At 40.8% G+C, this 23,688-nt stretch overlaps 1 protein-coding gene across 1 annotated transcript in view; it reads left to right on the top strand.

Annotated features, from left to right (window-relative positions):
• Positions 1–23,442, top strand: part of LOC119908108 — a 119,336-nt gene extending 95,894 nt beyond the window's left edge. The window contains exons 6-17 of the mRNA XM_038725860.1: positions 3,860–4,150; positions 4,571–4,855; positions 9,657–9,929; positions 10,093–10,383; positions 10,801–11,085; positions 15,368–15,406; positions 18,295–18,567; positions 18,785–19,075; positions 20,605–20,889; positions 21,348–21,464; positions 22,228–22,239; positions 22,377–23,442. Of these exons, the coding sequence (XP_038581788.1) occupies positions 3,860–4,150; positions 4,571–4,855; positions 9,657–9,929; positions 10,093–10,383; positions 10,801–11,085; positions 15,368–15,406; positions 18,295–18,567; positions 18,785–19,075; positions 20,605–20,889; positions 21,348–21,464; positions 22,228–22,239; positions 22,377–22,435 (2,501 nt within the window). The 3' untranslated portion in view covers positions 22,436–23,442. The remainder of the gene's footprint in view (positions 1–3,859; positions 4,151–4,570; positions 4,856–9,656; positions 9,930–10,092; positions 10,384–10,800; positions 11,086–15,367; positions 15,407–18,294; positions 18,568–18,784; positions 19,076–20,604; positions 20,890–21,347; positions 21,465–22,227; positions 22,240–22,376) is intronic.
• The last annotated feature ends 246 nt before the right edge of the window (positions 23,443–23,688 follow it).

The following is a 23,688-nucleotide window of genomic DNA, read 5'->3' as shown; positions in this document are numbered from 1 at the left end:
TTTAAAGTCTACAAGATTATGGCTACCTCACACACAATTGGAAAGAAGCTTTAGCGCTTAGTTCAGTATATGTGATTTGTAGTAAATGAGCTAAAATGTAAAAAGTATACAGTATGTTCAATTAAGTAGTCACCAGGTTTTAGCCTGCAGTAATGTTTTTTTAAGTGAGTGATACTCATGGATCATTTAAAGCAAGTGGTGTGACTCAAAGTTCTGCTTATATTCATACTATATTGATAAATATAAGTACAAGTTTTATTCTTAAACAGCTTCTAAAAGCATTTTTTATGTCATTATAAAATATGCTAACTTACTGATTGATTGGACTGAATGAGGAGTTTCATCTGTTTTTTATCTAAGATTAAATTAATACTGTTTGTTTGCTGTAAGCAGCAAATGTCTGGTATTTTATGGGATTAGTGATCCGTCAGTTGTTAAAACTATATTTATTAAATGAATATTGAACAGCACTGACATGTTAATATTTTTGGTGTGTCCCTCATCTGATTAAAAGCACCACTAATTCATGTGGCACGAAAAGTGTTTAATTTGCCTTTCTGAAACCTGGATGTGACTAAAAGGCAGCAACAGCGTCCTTATTTTGGAGCACCACCTGAATGCACCATCTACTGTCAAACATAAAGTACAGTGAAGGAGAAGGAAGCAGCAACAGTTCAACTAGCTGAGTTTTAAAACATGAAGGGAGTCGGCTTTGTGTTTAAAATGTATTTGGTCGCAGTTTGCATCCTGCTCAGGACGGGACTGATGGTGAACAGCGGTAAGTTAAGAGTTTTCTGAGGTGTTAATGTGAAGCATGAGAAGGTAAAAATAGGAAAATAATTGATTTTAGAAATTAATTTCCACCCAGCTGACACGCCTAAGATACTAAGCAATGACATCAAGTCGAAATATGAGAAATTAGATGAATATGTTTGATGCAGACTTGCATACAGATCGTATCTTCACTGTATATATAAAAAATATGTTAAAAAAATTATTCAATCATTAAAATGAACTACTGGTTTTCTCCCAATAAGTTATAAATTTCAACATGATGCTGTAAATAAAAACCTGCGCCGATGCCTCGCGGACATATTGATGAGCGTGAATCATATTTCAAACTTGAGGCTATAAAACACAGATTGATCAGCTAATCCACTGTAAAAGAAATGACAATTTTGTTTGTTTGCTTTGTTTGTCATCCATTTATTAACTAAATGTGAACCACGTTATTCTGGGAAATACTTGAAGTCAAACCCTGTGAGTTACCAGTAACAGTTAAGTGTGAAACTGCCAAATTTCTGCAAACAGGATCTGTGAGAGATGAAGACAGATTGTCAAGAGAGATCATTATCAGCGGACTTTGCTTTAGTAAATGTGAAACGTTGAGTTCAGAAAATGTCAAAAAGAAAAAAACGAAATAAGCCCATCACACGTTGCCAGAGCCCAAAATTATGTCCTAAAGATGTTGATTTAATCTGATGAATTCACTGTAAAATAAAACTCAAAATCAAGCGTTCTCCAAAGTAAGGAATCGTCATCATTAAATCTATGTTTCAGTGTTACTAAATAAATTTAAAACACAGCACAAAACTGAACCTTGACTCAAATATGCCACAACTTCACACTTTGTTGGGGGACAGGAAGGAAGCAGTTTAACTTAGTGGGCATATTTTTTTTACTATCTGATCTGGAGGAAGTCAGAATGAGAATACAGAAAAAAAAAAAAAGAATCTACATTTGATTAATTTTACTTTCTTTTCTCCTGGTTAAAGTAGCTTGATAGAAAAATAAATAAATAAATAAAATAAAGTAGCTTGACAGAGCTCAGCTGTAACATTGTCACTTATAGATATACTTCTCTTCAGTGGTGGACTGTAACAAATTTCAATTACTCACATTACTGTAATTGAGTAGTTTATTTGTGTATTTGTACTTTTTGGAATAGTTTTTTAAATCTGTAATTTTACGTAAAGGTTCAGTGTGTACATTTTAGTGAAATCTAGTAGTTAGGGTTGCAAATTGCACCCTCCCTCTCCCCTACCAAATAGCTACGGTGCCTGAGACAGGACAAAGATGTCATCTATGAGATAAGAGATTGACAGTCAAGAAATGAGGTTTCTTTAGATAGATGTGTTAAATTATAGAAATTATGTAAAACCAAATGTTTATTGAATATTATTGTTACTTTTTCATTAATAAACAACAGCCACATGAAGAAATGAAGAGTTACATGATTTCTCATGCTCCTGTAATACATTATTTTACAACTTGGGAGGGTTGGCTCATTTGGACTAACATACCAAAGAAAATGAAGAAATTAAACACTGTCACATCTAGTGCATCAAGTATGACCACTGACAGATACCAGGACAATGTAAGCCTCACTGTTTCTGCACCACAGTCCATTATTAACCACATAATACATGAAGATTACAAAGTGTACAAGTGCAAGAGAACAGCAGCTTTATCACAGTGTTCACACTCATATAAGCTAATAAAAAGGTTCATTTTGCGAAAGTTAATAATATATAATATGTAAATTAAAAATGTTTTTGAAAGTCCAGCCCCCACAGTGTCTGCTCAGAAAAAAATCACCTAATGTAGAGGTTATATAATACTTGTAGCATTCAGTTAAAAGTAAGTTTTATACTTTGGTAAGGTGCTTTGCTCAAATTAGCCTAAAAGACAGGCACATGACAGCATAGGTGTCATTTACACTGGGGACGCTGGGGACATGTCCCTACCATATTTTGAAATAGCTGATTTTGTCCCCATCACTCCCAAGAGATTTGTTAGAAATGTTCTGAAAAATAGATTGCACCAAGTAATGTTCACTAATAAATGAAAATGCTTTCAGAAAGGTTACCTTGTACAACAAGAAAACATGCAATGCAATTTAAATATAGAAGAAACAAATGTGCATTGTCCAAAAAAATTAACTTAAGCTAAAAAAAAATGTTTTTCTAAATAAAGCTATTTCCACCATAATTTGGAGCAGAAAATGTCTCCAGAATGCGGGAAATTAAGTCTTTAATGCTCAAAATCTTCTGGGGGAGGACCCCACCGAGCCATTGATATGGCAAAGTGACAAACTAAAATCAAAAGCACAATGTGGCTTATATAACAAGCAGTCCTATAATAAGTATAAATAAGATATTAAATCAATATAAATATGTTATTTTTGGAGGTTAAAAGAGTGACTTTTACTCTAAGTACATTTTAAATGAGCTACTTTTTACCTTTCACAAGTAATTTTACTTTTACTTAAGTAAAAGTTCATCAACGTAACAGTACTTTTACTTAAGTAGAATATTTCTGTACTCTTTCCACCTCTCGTTCTCTTTCTGTTAATTCCAAACAAACAAAAAAAAAAACTAAACCGGGCCTAATAGAATATCTGTCTGTCTGTGTGACTCTCAGAGACACATTCCCTCTTTTACACCTACACGGCTCTCTCCAAACCTGTCGGACTCCCGGGCATCCACCAGTTCACAGCCATGGGTCACCTGGACGGCAGGATGATCGACTACTTCGACAGTGATCACCAGCAGAAAGTTCCCAAACAGGACTGGATGAAAGAGAGACTGCCTGCAGATTACTGGGAGAAAGGAACACAGTCCTGCCTGAAAAAGCAGCAGTGGTTCAACGTCAACATCGACATCCTGAAGAAACGAATGGGACAAAATGACTCAGGTAAGATCCATGAAACGAGAAGGGCAGCAACAACGTTTTGATGAAGACCATGAAATCAACGGCTATAATAGAACACTGACTCTTTCATGTTTAACCAGAAACCCACAAAAATTCAAATCTGACCCAGCTCATCGTGTTTGTCTGTCATTACCTCCGGTTTCAGATGTCCATGTTTTTCAGTGGATGCACGGCTGTGAGGGCGACACGCAGCCTGACGGCACGATTAGGTTCCACCGCGGCATAGACAAGTACGGCTACGATGGAAACGACTTCCTGTCCTTTGACGACGCCAACCAAGTCTGGGTTGCTTTGACTGACGTGGCCATCCCGACCAAGAGGAAGTGGGATGATGTCCAGGTCCTAAAAGAATACACCAAAGGCTACCTGCAGAATGAGTGCATGGAGTGGTTGAGGAAGTTCGTGGACTATGGGCGAATGCAGCTTCAAAATGCCAGTAAGTTTTCTCGAAGATAATGACCTGGGCCCTGAGCGTTTCTACACTAAACACTCTTAAATGTTTACAAGTTTCCTAAAGCAGCCGGCTTACTGTGCATGTGCACACCGGAAACCATCATGAGCTAACCCTAGCCTCTTTGTTCTTACTCTTGGGACAGCCAGTAGGTTAGTCCTAAAGGTTCTCGGGGGTTCGTATTGGCACAAGCATATCAGCACATCATGTATTGCTCCAGTGTTCGGTTCTACTGGACGAAACAATTTTTTGGACTAAATTACTTATTTATTTATGTAAATAAATAAGTTATGTTAAATAATTAACTGTTGTCTGTTAACTGTCCTAAATCTAACCAAACGGGGCCTGGGTTGTACATTTCTGTTTGGCCACCAGCAAATAATAACTTTACTTTTTTCTGTCCAGCTCCACCTGAAGTCTACGTGTTCACAAAGAGCACAACAGTTGAGAGAAAGGTCATGTTGACGTGCCTGGCCACAGGTTTCTACCCAAAAGACGTCATCCTGAATATCAAAAGAAACGGCCGTGTTCTAACTCAAGGGGACGGAGTGGTTACCTCGGGCGTTCGACCAAATGAAGACGACACCTTCCAGAGAAGAGACAGTGTGGAGATTTTAAGGAGGGACACGTCTACATTCACCTGTGAAGTGAATCATCCTGCATCCAGGTTACATGTTGAGAAGGAATGGGGTAAGAAACTTTATGTAATTACAGTAGGGCTGTCCCGACTAAGGATTTACATAGTCGAATCACAATCGTCAACTCTTGCCTATAGTCGACTGATAGCCGGATCATGTGTGTTTGTGTGGCAGTGCGTGCGACGTGGGGGTTACACACGGTAACTCCGTTTTAATCTTAAGAAGCTGCAGTCTCTTTAAACCTTTAGTCTATTTAAAGCTTCTTTCTTTTCAAGTTTTTAGTTACAGCATTATATGTTGATATTTATATTTCAGTAGGCTGTATATTAACTTACTGGGAGAAAACTGGTAGTTCCATGTAAAATCAGGCGTTGAGCACCCCCATATCGCCAAAATGGAGAACATCCAAGCTGGCGCTGCGTATAGCTGCCTCAGTGTTTTGTTTTTGTGTTAACTCAGTGTTCAGTTTCAATTTTATTTATATAGCGCCAAATCACAACAACAGTTATCTCACAGCGCTTTTCATAAAAGAGCAGGTCTAGACCGTACTCTATGATGCTATTTACAGAAGCCCAACAGTTCCCACCAAGAGCAGCACTAGGCGACAGAGGCAAGGAAAAACTTCCTTTTAAGAGGCAGAAACCTCGAGCAGAACCATGACTCAGGGTGGGCGGCCATCTGCCTCGACCGGTTGGGGTGAAGGAGAGAGAGAGAGAGAGAGAGAGAGAGAGCCTTCACAATATACAGACAGTAAAGGTGATGTTGCTATAGACTGAATGAAAAATGGTGTAGATATTTATAGTAGTGTTGATGATAATAATCGTAATGTTAATGATTATAATAACAATAATAACAGTAGGACTAGCAACAATGGTCGCTGCAGGAGAGGGTGTCGAGCAGGAACACGGGGGCAGCAGGTGACCCGCAACCACAGATCCAGAGCCAGAAAACCTGCAGGAAGTGATAGGAGGAGAGAGGAGAGGGACGAGAAAGCACAAGACTACCGGAAAGGGGAGAAGTTGAGTTAGTAACATACATTAATGGGATGAGGTTGCGTAGAGAGGGAGAGAAAGTAGAGGAGAGAGGAGCTCAGTGCATCATGGGAAATCCCCCGGCAGTCTAGGTCTATAGCAGCATAACTAAGGGATGGTTCAAGACTCACCTGAGCCAGCCCTAACTATAAGCTTTATCAAAGAGGAAAGTCTTAAGCCTACTCTTAAATGTGGAGATGGTGTCTGCCTCCTGAACCCAAACTGGAACCTGGTTCCACAGGAGAGGAGCCTGAAAGCTTCCTGGTTCCTGTCAGAACACGTGCTGCAGCATTCTGGACCAGCTGAAGAGTCTTAATGGACTATTTCGAGTAGCCTGATAATAAAGAACTGCAGTAATCCAGACTAGAAGTAACAAATGCATGTGTTTTTCTAGTTTTTCTGCATCATTTTTAGACAGGATGTTCCTGATTTTCACAATATTACGTAGGTGAAAAAAGGCGGTCCTTGAAATTTGCTTAATGTGAGACTTAAACGACATGTCCTGATCAAATATAACTCCAAGATTCCTCACAGTGGTGCTGGAGGCCAGGGCGATGCCATCAAAAAACTATATCTTTAGATAATGCGTCACAGAGGTGCTTCGGCCCCAGAACAATAACTTCAGTTTTATCTGAGTTTAACATTAGAAAATTACAGGTTATCCAGGTTTTAAAATCCTGAAGGCACATTTGAAGTTTAGCTAACTGATGAGTTTAATCTGGCTTGATCGATAGATATAACTTAGTATCATCTGCATAACAATGAAAGTTTATGGAATATTTCCTGATAATATTGCCTAAAGGAAGCATATATAAAGTGAAGAGGATTGGTCCGAGGACAGATCCTTGAGGAACTCCATAACTAACTTTGGCGTGCATGGAGGACTCATCGTTAACAGGTACAAACTGAAATCAATCTGATAAATAGGACTTAAACCAGCTTAGAGCGGTTCATTTAATGCCAATGAAAAGTTCCAGTCTCTGCAATAGGATCTGATGGTCAATGGTATCAAATGCAGCACTAAGATCTAATAAAACCAGTACAGAGACAAGTCCTTTGTCTGATGCAATAAGGAGGTCGTTAGTAATTTTCACCAGTGCTGTCTCTGTGCTATGATGAGCTCTAAATCCTGACTGAAAATCCTCAAATAAACTATTGCTCTGTAGAAAGTCACACAGCTGTTTAGCAACTGCTTTCTCCAGAACCTTAGAAAGAAATGGAAGGTTAGATATAGGTCTATAGTTTGCTAAAACATCCGGATCAAGTTTGGGCTTTTTCAGAAGAGGTTTAATTACAGCTACTTTAAAGTACTGTGGTACATAGCCTGTTGATAGAGATAGATTGATCATATCTAGTATAGAGGTGCTGACTAAGGGTAAAACATCTTTAAGCAGCCTAGTCGGGATGGGGTCTAAGAGGCAGGTTGATGGTTTGTATGAAGAAATTATTGAAGTTAGTTGGTAAAGATTGAGGGAAGCAAAACAGTCTAAACATATATCTGGTTCTACAGCTGTTTCTAAGGTTCCTGAGTTAAGAGATAAGTCTGTGCCAATTGAGGGCAGGTCTTGGTGAATTTTGTCTCTAATAGCTAGAATTTTATCATTAAAGAAGCTCATGAAGTCGTAACTAGACATCTTGTATAGAAATTTTTGCCCAATGGCGTGTAGTTCAGCAATACAAACTCAAAAGTTATCAAACAGTGGTTGGATAAAGAGGGATTCTGTGGGAACACCACTAAATGTTCAATTTCAATACCATACACCAAAACAAGGTCGAGGGTGTGGTTAAAACAGTGAGTCGGTTCATGAACACTCTGAGAGAAGCCAATGGAATCTAACAGAGAGATAAACGCAGTACTAAAGCTGTTATTCTCAACGTCCACATGAATATTAAAATCCCCTACAATAATAACTTTGTCCATTTTAAGGATTAAAGTTGACAAAAACTCAGCAAATTCAGATAAGAATTCAGAGTACGGACCAGGTGCTCAGTACACTATAATGAAGAGAATTGGTTGCAGTGATTTCCAACTTGGGTGAAAGACCAAGAACAAGACTTTCAAATGAGTTATAGTTTAGTTTAGGTTTAGAGCTGATTAGTAGGCTAGAGTCTAGCTACAACTCCGTCTCCTCGGCCTGTGCCTTGTGGAATGTGAGTATTAATATGACTGGGAGGGGTGGATTCATTTAGGCTAACATATTCTCCATCACCCAGCCAGGTTTCAGTAAGACAAAATAAATATTAGTTAATTTACTAGTACACCTTTAGAAGAGAGAGATCTGATGTTTAAGAGTCCACATTTAATTTTCCTATATTTTGCACTGTTGCTCTTGTGGTTTTAATTTGAGGTTTTTATGCACAGCTCCTCTTCTGTTTACCTTTGATTTAAATAATTTCGATTGTCGGGGGGGCAGACACCGTCACTATAGGGTTTTCACTAAGTAACTCCTGGAATGGAGGAGCAGAGAAGTGTGTTAGACTGCGACTCTGCGTAGGGTTTTGGGTGGGTAACTGCTGAATTAGAAGGGCAGAGAAGTGTGTTAAACTGCGACTCTGCGTAGGGTTTTGGGTGGGTAACTGCTGAATTAGAAGGGCAGAGAAGTGTGTTCACTAATAAATTTGGCCAGATTTTGCTGGAAGAAAAATGTTGACAACATACAGACTGAGTGAACACAGCCTGGCCATAGAAAAGGTCGCCACAGACAGAGCTGGCTACCAAAAGAGGAGAGCCTCTGCTCCCAGTGTGACAGGGGACAGGTAGAGACAGAGCTGCACTTTCTAATCTCATGCCCCAAATATAAAACACTAAGACAAAAACACTTTGCAAACATTTCCCAAATATACCCCTAATTCGAATTCAAATCAAGCTGCAAAATATCTCCTCATGCCATGAAGTGAGGACAACCAGTGGAACCTCCGACTGATAAATAATTGTACAAATATTCAAATTATTATTATTTTGATCATTTGATATTTTAGTAATTGTATTGTTTTTACATTTGATACTGATTTCTGATTTTTTTTTTAATCAATAAATTATTTTTTTTACATTTTTTGTCTATTAATAAACACACACTTACTGTTTTATTTATTTTATTTAAATTTTTAATACATTTTATTTTTTTAACACACACACTTACTATTTTATTTATTTTTAATATATTTTTATTTCTTTAACACACATGCTTACTGTTTTATTTATTTTATTTTAATTTTTAATATATTTTTAATTTTTTAACACAAACACACATACGCTTTGATTAAATTACGCTTTAATTACTTGTTTAATGAAATGTATGGGGTTCATTGTTCTTATGTAGTTTGTATGATGCTTTGGCAATATTGTTGTTACACATTCGTGCCAATAAAGCTCATTTGAATTGAGTCCTTGGCTCAGCTTCAGCCCCTGTACACCATACCCCTCCCCCCCCCCAAATCATAATGTAAATGTAAAGCACAATGTGGCTTATATAACAAGCAGTATATAATAAATATAAATAAGATATTAAATCAATATAAATATGTTATTTTTGGAGGTTAAAAGAGTGACTTTTACTCTAAGTACATTTTAAATGAGCTACTTTTTACTTTTCACAAGTAATTTTACTTTTACTTAAGTAGAATATTTCTGTACTCTTTCCACCTCTCGTTCTCTTTCTGTTAATTCCAAACAAAAGAGAAATACCAAACACATCTCTGCCCCAGTAACTTGTATTTCTACTGCCAATAATAATCAATTTAAAACTAAACCACTCTGCCCACTGAGCCTAATGGATTATTTGCCTTGTCTAATAAATATCTGTCTGTCTGTGTGACTCTCAGAGAGACATTCCCTCTATTACACCTACACGGCTCTCTCCGAACCTGTCGGACTCCCGGGCATCCACCAGTTCACAGCCATGGGTCACCTGGACGGCAGGATGATCGACTACTTTGACAGCGAGCACCAGAAGAAAGTTCCCAAACAGGACTGGATGAAAGAGAGACTGCCTGCAGATTACTGGGAGAAAGGAACACAGTCCCGCCTGAAAAAGCAGCAGTGGTTCAACGTCAACATCGACATCCTGAAGAAACGAATGGGACAAAATGACTCAGGTAAGATCCATGAAACGAGAAGGGCAGCAACAACGTTTTGATGAAGACCATTAAATCAACAGCTATAATATGTTTATTATAGTTTCATGTTTAACCAGAAAACCACAAAAATTCAAATCTGACCCAGCTCATCGTGTTTGTCTGTCATTACCTCCGGTTTCAGACGTCCATGTTCTTCAGTGGATGCACGGCTGTGAGGGCGTTACGCAGCCTGACGGCACGATTAGGTTCCACCGCGGCATAGACAAGTACGGCTACGATGGAAACGACTTCCTGTCCTTTGACGACGCCAACCAAGTCTGGGTTGCTTCGACTGACGTGGCCGTCCCGACCAAGAGGAAGTGGGATGATGTCCAGGTCCTAAAAGAATACACCAAAGGCTACCTGCAGAATGAGTGCATGGAGTGGTTGAGGAAGTTCGTGGACTATGGGCGAATGCAGCTTCAAAATGCCAGTAAGTTTTCTCGAAGATAATGACCTGGGCCCTGAGCGTTTCTACACTAAACACTCTTAAATGTTTACAAGTTTCCTAAAGCAGCCGGCTTACTGTGCATGTGCACACCGGAAACCATCATGAGCTAACCCTAGCCTCTTTGTTCTTACTCTTGGGACAGCCAGTAGGTTAGTCCTAAAAGTTCTCGGGGGTTCGTATTGGCACAAGCATATCAGCACATCATGTATTGCTCCAGTGTTCGGTTCTACTGGACGAAACAATTTTTGGACGAAACAATTTTTTGGACTAAATTATTTACTTATGTAAGTTAAATAAATAAGTTATGTTACATAATTTACTGTTTTCCTAAACCTAACCAAACGGGGCCTGGGTTGTACATTTCTGTTACAAACAATAACTTTACTTTTTTCTGTCCAGCTCCATCTGAAGTCTACGTGTTCACAAAGAGCACAACAGTTGAGAGAAAGGTCACGTTGACGTGCCTGGCCACAGGTTTCTACCCAAAAGACGTCATCCTGAATATCAAAAGAAACGGCCGTGTTCTAACTCAAGGGGACGGAGTGGTTACCTCGGGCGTTCGACCAAATGAAGACGACACCTTCCAGAGAAGAGACAGTGTGGAGATTTTAAGGAGGGACACGTCTACATTCACCTGTGAAGTGAATCATCCTGCATCCAGGTTACATGTTGAGAAGGAATGGGGTAAGAAACTTTATGTAATTACAGTAGGGCTGTCCCGACTAAGGATTTACATAGTCGAATCACAATCGTCAACTCTTGCCTATAGTCGACTGATAGCCGGATCATGTGTGTTTGTGTGGCAGTGCGTGCGACGTGGGGGTTACACACGGTAACTCCACTTTAATCTTAAGAAGCTGCAGTCTCTTTAAACCTTTAGTCTATTTAAAGCTTCTTTCTTTTCAAGTTTTTAGTTACAGCATTATATGTTGATATTTACTTCAGTAGGCTGTATATTAACTTACTGGGAGAAAACTGGTAGTTCCATGTAAAATCAGGCGTTGAGCACCCCCATATCGCCAAAATGGAGAACATCCAAGCTGGCGCTGCGTATAGCTGCCTCGGTGTTTTGTTTTTGTGTTAACTCAGTTTTCGGTTGGGATTCCCGGAGCTCTTTCACCACAGAAGAGCTCATGAAAATCAGGGGAACAACTCGAGCAGATTTATTTTCCACTTTTCTCCCATCATCAGTGGAATTATTGGACATTTTGGTGAAGGGCCTTCTCAGCAGCATAGTTCTCCTGATCTAGAATATTTTATCATTAACTATAAACCGTTTTACTCCCCCTGAGTTTTCTTCATTCGCTCTGGTCGGTGTTTACATTCCGCTGCAGGCCAACGTGCACGATGCACAGCTCATACTGGCCGACCGGATACTGTGTGTGGAGCAGACGAACCCGGACTCCCTTGTTATTGTTCTTGGTGACTTTAACAAAGGAAACCTCAGCCATGAACTCCCCAAATAGAGACGGTGTCCAACCAGAGAGGGGAACACTTTGGATTACTGCTACACCACAGTTAGCAGTGCCTATCCCGCCGTCACATGCGCTCCACTGAGACACTCTGATAACGTGATGCTCCATCTGATTCCTGCATACAGGCAAAAGGGCGTTTCACATACAGGCTTGGCAAGGAGGTGCGAGAAGCTAAACAACTGTACTCAGAGACATTATAAAACCAGTTCTCTGCAAACGACGCCACTTCTGTCTGGAGGGGGTTCAGAGAGATCACAAACTACAAACCCAAAGCCCCCCACTCCACCAAGCCCAATGAGCTGAACCAGTTCCACTGCCGCTTTGAGAGTCAATCAGACACCATCCCCCATGACTCCTTGGTTCAGCTTCAGCCCCTGTACACCGGAGGGCCGACTTCACCCCCCTCTCTCCATCTCAGAGAGGGAAGTCAACAGACTATTCAGGAGGCAGAAACCCTGCAAAGCAGCTGGGCCGGACTCCATGGTGTTTCCCCATCCACCCTGAAGCACTGTGCTGATCAGCTGTTTTTAACATTTTTAACACCTCACTGGAGACAGCTCTACTTTCAATCCCAGACAGAAGAAGAAGACTGAAGAAGTTCAACCTGCCATAGTCAATGATGCTGCATTTCTACACCCCCATCATTGAGTCCATCCTCACCTCCTCCATCACCATCTGGTACGCTGCTGCCACTGCCAGGGACAAGGGCAGGCTGCAGCGCATCATTCGCTCGGCAGAGAAGATGATTGTCTGCTATCTTCCATCACTTCGCTTCCAGGACTCTGAGGCGAGGAGGAAAGATTGCAGCTGACAACTGTTTCAGACTCTCCCCTCTGGCAGGAGGCTGTGGTTCATCAGGACCAAAACCTCTCGCCACAAAAACAGCTTCTTCCCGTCTGCAGCCTCATTAACAAGACCCGGGTCCCCCACTGACACTCTGCAGATGTCTCTGCACGTGTAAATATGATTTCATTTCATATCTTGCACTAACCTGGCACATTGCACATATTTGTTGTCAATTGTTAATACAACCCCAATTCCAATGAAGTTGGGATGTTAAATAATGTAAATAAAACCAGAATACATTCATTTGCAAATCCTTTTCAACCTTTATTCAATTTAATACACCACAAAGACAAGATATTTAATGTTCAAACTGATAAACTTGTATTATGCAAATATTCCCTCACTTTGAATTTAATGCCTGCAACATGTTCCAAAGAAGCTGGGACAGGGGCAACAAAAGACTGGGAAAGTTGAGGAATGCTCAAAAAACACCTGTTTGGAAGATTCCACAGGTGAACAGGTTAATTGGAAACAGGTGAGTTTCATAATTGGGTATAAAAGGAGCATCCTCGAAAGGCTCAGTCATTCACAAGCGAGGACGGGGTGAGGTTCACCAATTTGTGAACAACTGCATGAGCAAATAGCCCAACAGTTTAAGAACAACGTTTCTCAACATACAGTTGCAAGGAATTTATGGATTTCATATCTACAGTCCATAATATCATCAAAACATTCAGAGAATCTGGAGAAATCTCTGCACATAAGCAGCAAGGCTGAAAACCAACATTGAATGCCCATGACTTTCGATCCCTCAGGCGGCACTGCATTAAAAACAAACATCAATGCGTAAAGGATATTACCACATGGGCTCAGGAACACTTCAGAAAACCATTGTCAGTTAACATAGTTCGTCGCTACATCAACAAGTGCAAGTTAAAACTCTACCATGCAAAGCGAAAGCCATATATCAACAACACCCAGAAAAGTAAAGTGGAAAAGGACTATCCGGATTGTTATCGGCGCAAAGTTCAAAAGCCAGCATCTGTGAAGGCACCATTAATGCTTGTCGTGTGACATGCGCAGTGACCTGGAGGGCAAAACAACAGACTAACATAGCGGATCACACCGCGACTCCCCACATAGACGCCACAAAAGCATTAAAATTTTATTTGGATCGCCTTTCAACCTAAGAAAGAAAGATATGAACACAAACTGCAAGTGTTGGGCACTTCCGATCCATATAACGTTAGGCTACAGCATCCGCTGCCGCATTTCTATCATTAAAAGCCGCCAGGTCCCTAGAATTTCTGCACAAACTGTCAGGAAACGTCTCAGGGAAGCTCATCTGCATACTCATCATTGGGGTCTCGACCTGACTGCAACTTCATCGTCGTAACAGACTTGAGTGGGCAAATGCTCACATTCGAAGGTGTCTGGCACTTTGGAGAGGTGTTCTCTTCACGGATGAATCCCGGTTTTCACTGTACAGGGCAGATGGCACAGGGCGTGTATGCCGTTGTGTGGGTGAACGGTTTGCTGATGTCAACGTTGTGGATCGAGTGGCCCATGGTGGCGGTGGGGTTATGGACAACAAACAAAAGTGCATTTTATTGATAGCATTTTGAATGCAGAGAGATACCATGACGAGAACCTGAGGCCCACTGTTATGCCAAGGACCACAATGGAAATAAGCTGTCTGGGTTTATTGTGTAGCTGGGGCATCTGTTGTTGGAGGTGCCACTTTTATATTTACAATCAATAAAGAAGCTCAATCAATCATTCATCCATGACCATCACCTCATTTTGCAACATGATGATGCACGGCCCCATGTTGCAAGGGTCTGTACACAATTCCTGGAAGCTGAAAACATCCCAGTTCGTGCTTGTTTGAGATGCTCTGGATCGGCATATATGATAGTGTGTTCCAGGTCCTGCCAATATCCAACAACTTCGCACAGCCATTTGAAGAGGAGTCAATAAACACACACACACACACACACAATACAGTCAACCTGCACATTTTCGAGTGGCCTTTTATTATGGCCAGCCTAAAGCAAACCTGTGCAATCCCCATGCTGTCTGATCAGAATCTTGATATGCCACACCTGTGAGGTGGATGGATTGTCTCAGCAAAGAAGAAGTGCTCACTAACACAGATTTTGACAGAATTGTGAACAATATTTGAAAGAAATGGGCCTTTTGTGTACAAAGAGAAAGTCTTAGATGTTCAGTGTATATTCAAGCTGGCTACACTGACATACACAAAAAACCCTTACACCTAATGAGGAAGTAGCAGCAGCTCAAGTGTTCCTTTGTTTAGGAAACTTTAAAAGAGCTACCAGAGCCCAAAATAATGTCAATGTACTTTACACTTTATGTGGTTAGTGATTAGTCACTTGTTAAAATTGTAATTAAATAAAAATAAATATTCACATTGTCAGTGCAGAAATTATTCATTTAATTGTCAGTCATCTGAATAAAAGCACGATTAATTTCATGCAGCACAAACAGATGTGTTTCTGAAACCTGAATGGAACCTGAGTAAAAAGCAGCAACAGTGTGTTCATTTGGAGCACCACCCAAATGCACCATGTACTGCATGTATAGGGATGAGATGAAGGAAGGAAGCAGCAACAGTTCAACTTGATGAGTTTTAAAAAACATTAAGGCAGTGAACTTTGTGTTTACAATGTATTTGGTTGCAGTTTCCATTCTCCTCGGGACGGGACTGATGGTGAACAGTGGTAAGTTGAGAGTTTTCTAACTTGTTAATGTGAAGTAGGAGAAGGTAAATATAGGAAATAATTGATTTTAGAAATGAATTTCCGACCAGTCCACATGCCTAAGATACTGCAACTAAGTGATGACATCAAGTGAAAATGCAAGTAATAAGATGCATATGTTTCATGTTTCTTGAGGCCATAAAATATTGTAGGATTGATCAGATAATCCGCTATAAAAAAAAGACAATTTTGTCAGTTTGTTGAAATCCATCTATTAACTAAACATGGAACTTATTATTCTGGGAAACACTTGAAGTCACACCCTGTGAGTAGCCAAACATCAAACACAAGTATGAAACTGCCATATTTCTGCAAACAGTATCTTTAGAGAGATAAGAGACACTGTCATCCAAAGATGGTTAAAGTCAAGGGCAACTGGACTTGGTTGAAGATACTGTAAGACGTTTCGTCCCTCATCCTGACTGACTGGTAGGGAAACTCAGCTATTTAACCTCAGTGGGGTTGTTTGCCAGGATCGTCAATACTGCTGGTTCGTTAGTGTTCCTGGCTGTTGTAAAGACAGTCGTTACAGTCGTTAGGACTACCCGAGGCCAAGACTGAACGACCATCGTTGGCATCCTCACCTAAGGCCAATAGATTACGTTTGTTGAGTTTCCTGGACGTAGACGCCCTCCTCTGTTCAACAATGGCCTTTCAGCCCGGGTGTAGATGGCTTCCTTGACACCTCTTTCAAACCATCCATCTTCTCTGTCTAAAATGTGCACCTAGTGGTCCTCAAACGAGTGTCCTCTGTCCTTCAGATGTAAGTAGACTGCAGAGTCTTGAACTGAGGAGTTGGCCCTTCTGTGTTGAGCCATGCATTTGTGTAGTGGTTGTTTAGTCTCCCCAATATACAGGTCTGTGCATTCCTCACTGCATTGGACCGCATACACTAGATTGCTTTTCTTATGTTTGGGTGTGCGGTCTTTGGGGTGGACCAGTATCTGTCTTGGCGTGTTCTTGGGTTTAAAAAAACACAGGGATGTTGTGTTTGTTGAAAATCCTCCAGACAAGTATGGAATCACAATGTTGTTGCGTTTGACCTTCTTCTCCTCATCCCCTGTAGTTTTGTTCTTCTTGGATCTTGTGGCTGTCTTCACAAAGGTCCATTTAGGGTATCCACAGGCTGTAAGTGCCCCCTTCAGGTGTTCAGTTCCTTCTCTCTGGCTTGGGTGCTTGTTGGTATGTTTTCCGCTCTGTGGTGCAGTGTTCTCATGACCCCTAGTTTGTGCTACAGTGGGTGGTGGGAATCGAAGAGTGGCTATTGGTCTGTGTGTGGGTTTTCTGTAAACACCAATTAGCAGGCTCCTGTCCTCTTCAATGTGTACAGCGCAGTCCAGGAAGGCCAAACAGTTGTTGAGGACATCTTCTCGTGTGAACTTGATGTTGCTTTCCAGAGTTGATGTGTTCTGTGAAGGCTTGCACTTTTAATTTTGACTTCTGGCTTTTAATTTTGACCCAGGTGTCCTCCACATTTCTGTACCAGTGGCTCGGTGCTGTTCCTCTGAACGAGTTGAGGGCTTTATTCTCCACTTCTTCCACGTAGATGTTCGCCCCAATCAGGGATACCGGTGAGCCCATGGCACAGCCATGCTTCTGTCTGTAGAATCCTCCATTGTACTGGAAATAGGTGGTGTTTAGACAGAGGTTGAGTAATTTGCAGATTTGGTCAGGGCTGAGGCTAGTTCTGTTGTCCAGGGTGTGGTCTTGTTGGCCGTTTCCTTACGGTTTCTACTGCTTCTATGGTGGGGATGTAGGTAAACAAAGAAGTCACGTCATAGGATACCATGGTTTCATCTGGGTCCAGTTTCAGTCCTCAAACTTTGTTTACAAAGTCAACGAAGTGTTGGATGTGGTGTGGCATGTTTCCCACCAAGGGAGCTAAGATGGTAGAAATGGGTTTGGCAATGTTGTAGGTGACCGAGTTGATGCTACTGATAATCGGCCTGAGTGGGGCTTCTTCTTGGTGTATCTTGGGTAGTCCATAAATACATGGAATGGCTTCTCCAGGATACAAATGGTAATATTGTTCACGGGAGATGGTGTTGTCTTTCTGTAGCTGTTGTAGACATTCTATTGGCTTTTTTCTTGTATCTGCTGGTTGGGTCTCGCCTCAGTGTCTCGTATGTGTTTGGGTCAATTAGTAGTGTGTTGACCTTGTTCTGGTAATCCGCTGTTTTAAGGACTACCATGCATCTTCCTTTGTCAGCAGGTAGGATAGTGATGTTTTGATCCTTGCTCAGTGATGTCACAGCTTTCCTTTCTTGGATGGTGAGGTTGGAAGGGGGAGCCTTCGCATTAGAAAGGGTTGCAGATACCTTTAGTCTGAGCTGTTCCGCTTCTGTTTCTGTTAATTTGTTTTTCCTAATGGCCGATTCTGTGGCTGTGATGAGGTCCACTATAGGTAGATACTGGACGATGCTGGCAAACGACCCCACTGAGGTTAAATAGCTTAGTTTCCCTACCAGTCAGTCAGAAGTCCTTTGGATGAGGGACAAAACATCTTCCAGTATCTTCAACCTAGTCCAGTTGCCGTTGACTTCAACCTTCTTTGGAGAACTATGACCTGGATGACTGAGAATCTTCACAAACAAGAGACATTGTCAAGCTTGTTTAGTCAGTTGACCTCCTGATATTTGTTTCATGTTAAAAAGAGAAACTACATAAGCCCATCACACGTTACCAGAGCCCAAAATTATGTCCTACAACTGTGGATTTAATCTGATCAACAGTGGAAAAACATAGTACTGCTAATTATAATCAATTTAAAACTAAACCACGCTTCCCAAAGGGTTGAATGAATTATCTGACTTGTCTAATAAATATCTGTCTGTCTGTGTGACTCTCAGAGAGACATTCCCTTTATTACATCTACACGGCTTTCTCCAAACCTGTCGGACTCCCGGGCATCCACCAGTTCACAGCCATGGGTCTGCTGGACGGCAGGATGATCGACTACTTCGACAGCGAGCACCAGCAGAAAGTTCCCAAACAGGACTGGATGAAAGAGAGACTGCCTGCAGATTACTGGAACAAAGGGACACAGTCCCGCCTGAGCAAACAGCAGTGGTTCAACGTCAACATCGACATCCTGATGAAACGCATGAGACAGAATGACTCAGGTAAGATCCATGAAACAAGGACTGCGACCATTTTTTGATGAAGGACATGAAACCAACAACTGTAATAACTTTACAGATAAATGCTTTAGCAAAAATAAAACAAGGGCTCTTTCATGTTTAACCAGAAAATCATAAATATTCAAATTTGTCTGATCATCCTCTCTGGCTTTGTATTTATCCATTCATCTCACTGTCCTAGCATAACTTTTGGTTTCAGACATCCATGTTCTTCAGTGGATGCACGGCTGTGAGGGCGACAAGCAGCCTTACGGCACGATTAGGTTCCACCGCGGCGTGGACATGTACAGCTACGATGGAAACGACTTCCTGTCCTTTGACGACGCCAACCAAGTCTGGGTCGCCCCAACTGAAGCGGCCGTCCCGACCAAGAGGAAGTGGGATGATGTCCAGGTCCTAAAAGAATACACCATGGGCTATCTGGAGAACGAGTGCATGGAGTGGATGAGGAAGTTTGTGGACTATGGGCAAATGCAGCTTCAAAATGCCAGTAAGTTTTCTAGAAAATAATGATCTGGGCCCTGTTTCCTGATAACAGTTGATTTCAGAGCGTTTTCAAAGAGTATTTCTACTAACACTCTTACATTTATTTTTTAATGTTTCCCAAAGCATGTGCATGAGCTCACCACAAACTGCTAGAGCTAACGCTAGCCCTTTGTTCCTACTCTTGATACAGACAGTAAGCTATTCCTAAGGGTTCTCAGGGGTTCGTACGGCACAAGCATATCAGAGAAATATTTTGGCCAGAGCCACAGAGTGATTTGTAGACGAGAATTCAATCCTCTCAGTGACTTATAGCCAGAGTGAGGATTTTAAAACTGGTGTAATGTGGTCGTATTTCCTGGTTTTCGTCAGGACCCATGCAGCAGGGCTCTGATCTTTGCATCCTGTTGTGAGTGTGCAACTTTGCATGTGCTCTTGTGTGTCTGCAAGGTGTGTTTGCATTCAGTTCAAGTATGAAGAGGTTAATAAAGTCACTTAAGGGCGGGTTCACACTTAAAGGTCCAGGTTCTGTATCGAACCAGCGTGAGGATGATACATGGTTTAAATTTTCCAACTGGTCAGGTCTGCATCACAAAGGCAAAACTCAAATGGTCAAGAAATTGTAAACAAAAGCCATGTGGTGAAAATGGTATTTGATTACTGGTCATACAGTCGGTGGGTAAAAAGCACAAACCCTTCCAAATACTTACATATTACAGTGCTTTGACGTACTGTTGACTAAGGCTGGACGATTGAGTAATCTTAACCGAAATTCGTTTTTTAAATCCTATTACTATTTTAACTAAAGGTACCCTTCAGCATCCGTATGAAACGTCACCGTTTGCTACGTCCCAGCAACACAAAGGAGGCTCATGGGCGATGTGCACAGCTGGCTTCAGGGGGCTGTCAACGCCTTTAACAGCTCGCTAGCACTAGATAGCTAGTACTTCTGGTCTGTTCCGGTCTGTCTCATAGAGACCCGACGTGTTTCTGAGACGCTGAAGGGTACCTTTGGCATCAAATAACTACGTTTTGTTTTGTTCTGGTGTTGGATGCTCTGAGATGAGAACGGTCTGGTATCATCATGAAAGTTTCAGCCAGAAGAGATGAAGACAGACGACAAGAATTGAGAATACGATAAAAGAAACTCAAATAACTAAAATAATAACATGTAGTTTGAGGCTTGTTCAGGAGCTTCTTCTAGGGAGTAGAAAGCTCCCTTTTTTTTCACCATCATAGCCTTAAAACTGGGAAACGGGGTCTGGGTTGTACATTTAAGCAATAGCTCACGACAGGCCGTGGTATACGCTTATTACATCACAGTTGAGGGGCGTTGTTCGGCGCATTTTATAAAATGGTTACCAAGTATGGCAAAAAGAACATAGGCTAACACACTACAATTTGACTTTGTTTTATTTCATCAATAGACATTTCTTTATGAATACACAAAGTGGTGTTACTTTCTAACGTTACTTTGTCGCGGAGTGATACGGATCTGTTTGGCCACCAGCAAATAATAACTTTTTTTCTGTCCAGCTCCACCTGAAGTCTACGTGTTCACAAAGAGCACACCAGTTGAGACAAAGGTCATGTTGACATGCCTGGCCACAGGTTTCTACCCAAAAGACGTCATCCTGAATATCAAAAGAAACGGCCGTGTTCTAACTAAAGAGGACGGAGTGGTTACCTTTGGCGTTCGCCCAAATGAAGACGACACCTTCCAGAGAAGAGACAGTGTGGACATTTTAAGGAATGACACGTCTACATTCACCTGTGAAGTGAAACACCCTGCATCCAAGTTGCATGTTCAGAAGGAATGGGGTAAGAAACTTTATGTAACTATAGTTGGTCTTTTGTAGTTTTTTCATTTGGACAGTTTTTCATAAAGTTTTTCTTGCATAACACAGTCATGTTAGTAAAGTTCCACATCCACACCTGGGATTGTTTCTGATCACAAACTAGAAGAATCTTTGGGTATTTCAGTATTTAAGGGTGGAGTTTTTGACCATTAGTAGCAGCACGGGGCCGTGTTTTGTTTCACTACATCAATCTCTTTGCTTTTGCTGTTGTGAATTTCTTACTTTTTTAACAGCCAGATGTTTTTCTCCTCCCAAGCACGTATTACAGATTTCATTTTTTAGGAGATCATAATTATCACCATGTGAATATTGTACTGACTTACATCAACACTGTAGTAGATTGAAAGTAACAAATATTAGTGCTGCTGAAAGCGATTTGAAATTTAATACTAAAGTTGAATGTCTTGTTTTGTGTTTTAGCTCAAGAGCCTCCCAGCACTGCAGGTATTGCTGTAGTGGTTACTTTTGTTCCGTTTGTGGGGGTGAGTGTGATCGTGGGAACGCTTCTAGTGGTCTTTAGCAAGAGATGCGTTACCGGTAAGTACAATACATCACCAACGATTGCCTTAACCAGGCCGATACTGTTTTTTTATTTTATTTGTTTTGATAACATGAAAAAATGGATGTCGTCATTTAAAGGTTCAGTCAGTGTAGGTTTTAGTGGCATCTAGTGGTGAGGGTTGTGAATTGCAACCAATGGCTCAGTCACCGCTCAGTCCTCCCTTTGCAAACTAGAAGGAGAAGCTATGGTTTTCGACACGCTCTGTTGGCTCTAAATAATAGGTGTTCCTCCATTTGTCCAAATTTCTCTTCTTACGTCTAATAAACCAGACGACTACTTTTTCTTCCCTTTTGTACTTCTATAGCTCTGTAGAGCATTGTGTCCGTTTGGGCTACTGTAGAAACATGGCGGCGCAACATGGCGGCGTCTATGTAAGAGGACCGGCGGTGTATATAGATAGAAATGTCTCATTCTAAAGTAATAGAAACATAACGGTTCATTATGTAAAGTGTTATACACCACTGAAAACATAGTTATGTTTATTATATTGCATTTCTGTCATTAGATCCTCCTAAATGTTACACACTGGACCTTTAATAGTGCTGAAAGTTTTGGGAATCATAATTCAATTATTTTGACAGATATTAGTGGGTTTTTCAACAGTGTATGTTTTAAAAGTAGTGTAAAGCCTTTAGTTACTCAGAGGGAGCTGGATGAAATCTGATAAAAGTGATGTCTGCTGCTGATTTTGATCATTTAAAAAAAAAATCCCTTTTCTGTTTTCTGCTGGGTCTACAGATGGTGACTCTTGTAAGTATCTCTGTTGCTCGATATCATTCTGCAGCAAACCCAGCACTAATAAATGTTTGAAAGACTTAATAATATTAATAACTAATTTACTTTAGTACGTTAGCCATACATAATCTTTTTAATATTTATCCCTGCAGCCAACAACCCTGCTGCCGCCGACAGTCTTGTGTATGAGAATGAGGAAGACGCAGTGTGAAGTTCCTGCAAACAACATCCTTCCCATCAGCATGTTAGCATTGTCAGTGTGAGCATTTGAGTATGCTAATGTTAGCATTTAGCTCAAAGCTGAGTGCAGCCTCACAGAGCTGCTAAAGTGGATGGAGTCTCACATGTGAGACATCATTTTTGAGACACCTGTGCAGAACTCTGTAGTTTGGAAAACAAGTGGACCACTTGCAGCCCCAATGAAATCAGAAAATATTCTTCTTTGGTGTCTTTTTAAGCTGAACCACAAAGTCGTTATTATATCAAAGAGTTGTTAGAGTTTGGATCATGTGGGTAAGCAAATGTTTATCAGGTTAAAATCTTGCAACAGCTCAAATAGAGGAGGCTTCTATGAACAGGCTGTAAAATATAAATACACATTTAGGGGGTTGATAAGGGTTAGTGGGTTAAAGGTAACCGGGATTAAAAGGAAGTGAATGAATTTATACTAGTTCCTCCTCCTGGTTGTGGATGGTTCCTCTGCTGTGTACAGATGTAGATTTAATCAGATCCGGGGTGCCGCTGTGCCAATATGTGCTCCTTCTGGCCGCCTCCTCCTGAGAGCAACACTCTCCCTTTGTAGTTTTCTGTGACGAGTGTTTTAAAAAGCTGTTTTCCTTGATACCTTTCCTTCAAGTAGACTAATGATACTATTTGTTACCATTATATCACAATATTGTCTACAATAATCGCAATATGACTTTTTCAATATGAGATTAATGTAAAGGATTCTGATGATGTTTTTACCGATTAGGTTTCTTACTGGTAACCAGTGCTTGTTCCTGCACATAATGGACTTTCATACACTTGTTTTCGTATTATATAAATATGCATCTGTGTGTTCTTTGCTGTCTTATGCAGATTTTGTATTTTTACATGTTTGTTTGAATTGCTACTTTTTGGGTTCTTGAACAATATAGACACAGACCTACATGTAATCAAACCTGAGCGTTTTCTAATGTAACGGGATGTTAAATAAAGTAAAAAATAATGAAATTGCGTCCTGCAGTAGAGATTTACCAGCTTTGTGAGGAAGAAATCTAATTGTGGCAGCAGTTAGCGGGCTCTCCTGCAACTGTCCTGAACCAGCAGGAACCTCTGAAAGGTTAACCTACGTTCTTTCTAAAGGCCAGCAGGTTGTGAAAAGAAGCTCGATCGCATTGAAGTTAATGACACAATGTGTCTTCATCTCAGCTGATTTATTACCTTAGCAAACAATTTCCGATGAGTTCATAGTCTCAGTCG

This window comes from Micropterus salmoides, unplaced genomic scaffold (genome assembly GCF_014851395.1).
Source record: "Micropterus salmoides isolate LMB-PRFRI ecotype aquatic unplaced genomic scaffold, ASM1485139v1 Ms_hic_scaffold_17, whole genome shotgun sequence".
NCBI lineage: Eukaryota > Metazoa > Chordata > Actinopteri > Centrarchiformes > Centrarchidae > Micropterus > Micropterus salmoides.
Note: the sequence above shows the minus strand (reverse complement) of the source record. Positions and strands in the feature narration are given on the sequence as shown.